At 43.8% G+C, this 2,056-nt stretch overlaps 1 protein-coding gene across 1 annotated transcript in view; it reads left to right on the top strand.

The window, feature by feature from the left end:
* Positions 1-2,056, top strand: part of epb41l2 (erythrocyte membrane protein band 4.1 like 2) — a 72,695-nt gene that overhangs the window by 67,045 nt on the left and 3,594 nt on the right. Inside the window, 1 exon segment of the mRNA XM_083688737.1 lies at positions 103-183. Coding sequence (XP_083544863.1) covers positions 103-183 — 81 coding nt within the window.

Genomic DNA, 2,056 nt, shown 5'->3' with positions numbered 1-2,056 from the left:
GGACATGTTCAGCCAAGGTATCTCCTAGAACTGTGTTTGTATTTATAGTATATGTGTTATGATTTTATCTTCCATTATGGTGATCATTTGATCTGTTTCCAGACACTAAAAGGAGGTCTGTCAGAAACCAGGATCGAGAAGCGCATCGTCATCACTGGAGACTCGGACATCGACCACGATCAGGTGAGAACGCACTGACCACGAACCTGAGAATGATGGACATTTACATTTACATTTTTGGCATTTAGCAGACGCCTTTATCCAAAGCGACTTACAACAAATACATTTGTCTAAGTAAGTGAATCATCTATCCATCAGTCATCCTAAGAAAGGTAATCTATGCCAGGACCAGGGGCTGTTGGCAGTCACAATGCTAGAAGTGAATGACTTTTTTTAAATTATTTTTTAAAATGTATTTACAGTAGAGAAACTGTAGAGGGGATGAAGAAGTGTTTAGGAGGGACAGTTAAGATGTAGCCTGAAGAGACGGGTCTTCAATCTACGGCAGAGGAACATCAGAACGATGGATGGAGAACATCAGAACGATGTAGAACGTTAGAACATTAGAACGTTAGAATGATGGAGAATGATTAGAACGTTAGAACGATGTAGAACGTTAGAACATCAGAACGATGTAGAACGTTAGAATGATGGAGAACATTAGAACGATGTAGAACGTTAGAACGGTGTAGAACATTAGAACAATGGAGAATGTTTAGAACGATGTAGAACATTAGAACGATGTAGAATGTCAGAGCGTTCTGACTACGGAGGTCCGGTACTGAGAAGGACACCTGCTGTGTGGAGCGGAACATCTGAAGGGAACAGTAAAGATGGAATATTTTATTGACGTACGTCAGAACGGAGCGTTTTGAGAGAGTCTCTGTGTCCTTCATCGTCTCCAGGAGCCCGTCTCCCCTCCACGCCTCTGCTCTCCTCCGCTTTCCACAACAGACGCAGCAGAGGAGGAGTGGGTTCAGTCAATGTCTGTTCTGAAAGAGAAGCATCGATCCAATCGGACCGGGCTTCCTGTCTGACCCGTAGTGTGTTATCTGTAGCGGTGGGTTCTGATTGATCGGCTGGGTTCTGTCCAAACGCCTGAAGCAGGCAACAACACACTCCTATCGGACAGATTACACCTCAGAACCTGTAGAACGAACGATGACCCGCTTAAACTCTTAGTTCTGACCAGAAGCAGAAACAAGAATTCTCACTGAGAATTGTGTCTGGTTGTTGCGTTCATTGAGTAACGTGTCCGTTTGGGACGTCTGCTGTTGAGGGTGTTGAGGGGAGTGTCCTCCCACCTTCACACCACCACCTGACACAATAGACCAATCACATCAACGGGACCACGCCAGTGATGTCATCGAGAATATTGGGTGGCAATTGGTCAGACCAATGATGGCATCTAGATGGCTATTGGGCAGCGCTGACCCCCATGTGGTCAAAGCCCCCCCCCCTCCCTCACCCCCGTCATGCGTGTTGTATGTTTATGTTGCAGATCTGTGTGAGAAGAGCATCAGGTTTTCTCTCAGTGACTGACGGTGTGTTTGATTTACAGTACCAGTCAAAAGTTTGGACACACCTTCTCATTCAATGGTTTTTCTTTATTTTAATTATTTTCTACATTGTAGATTAATATTGAAGACATCAAAACGATGAAGGAACACATATGGAATTATGTAGTAAACAAAAAAGTGTTAAACCAGAATATGTTTTATATTTTAGATTCTTCAAAGTAGCCACCTTTTGCTTTGATGACAGCTTTGCACACTCTTGGCAAGGTGTGTCCAAACTTTTGACTGCTCATTAGAAGCTCATTAGAAGCTAACAGGCTGGGGGAGGGCCAAGGGTGACTTTATTCACCAAAAATGCATACATTATGACGCTTCATTTTGTAGCCAATCAGAGTGTTGTTGCTAGGTAAACACCACATAGAACACTTGGCCCTCTGGGTGCTGAGTGTTCCAGAATGCTTTGGCAGTTGGTGAGTTAATGGCTCTTCAATTCATAAACAAGCGCATCTAAAAGCCTCTGAAAGGAAACTGATGCTACC

The sequence above is a fragment of the Argentina silus genome (genome assembly GCF_951799395.1).
Source record: "Argentina silus genome assembly, chromosome: 17".
Taxonomy (NCBI): domain Eukaryota; kingdom Metazoa; phylum Chordata; class Actinopteri; order Argentiniformes; family Argentinidae; genus Argentina; species Argentina silus.
This window is presented reverse-complemented; position numbering and strand designations above follow the sequence as displayed.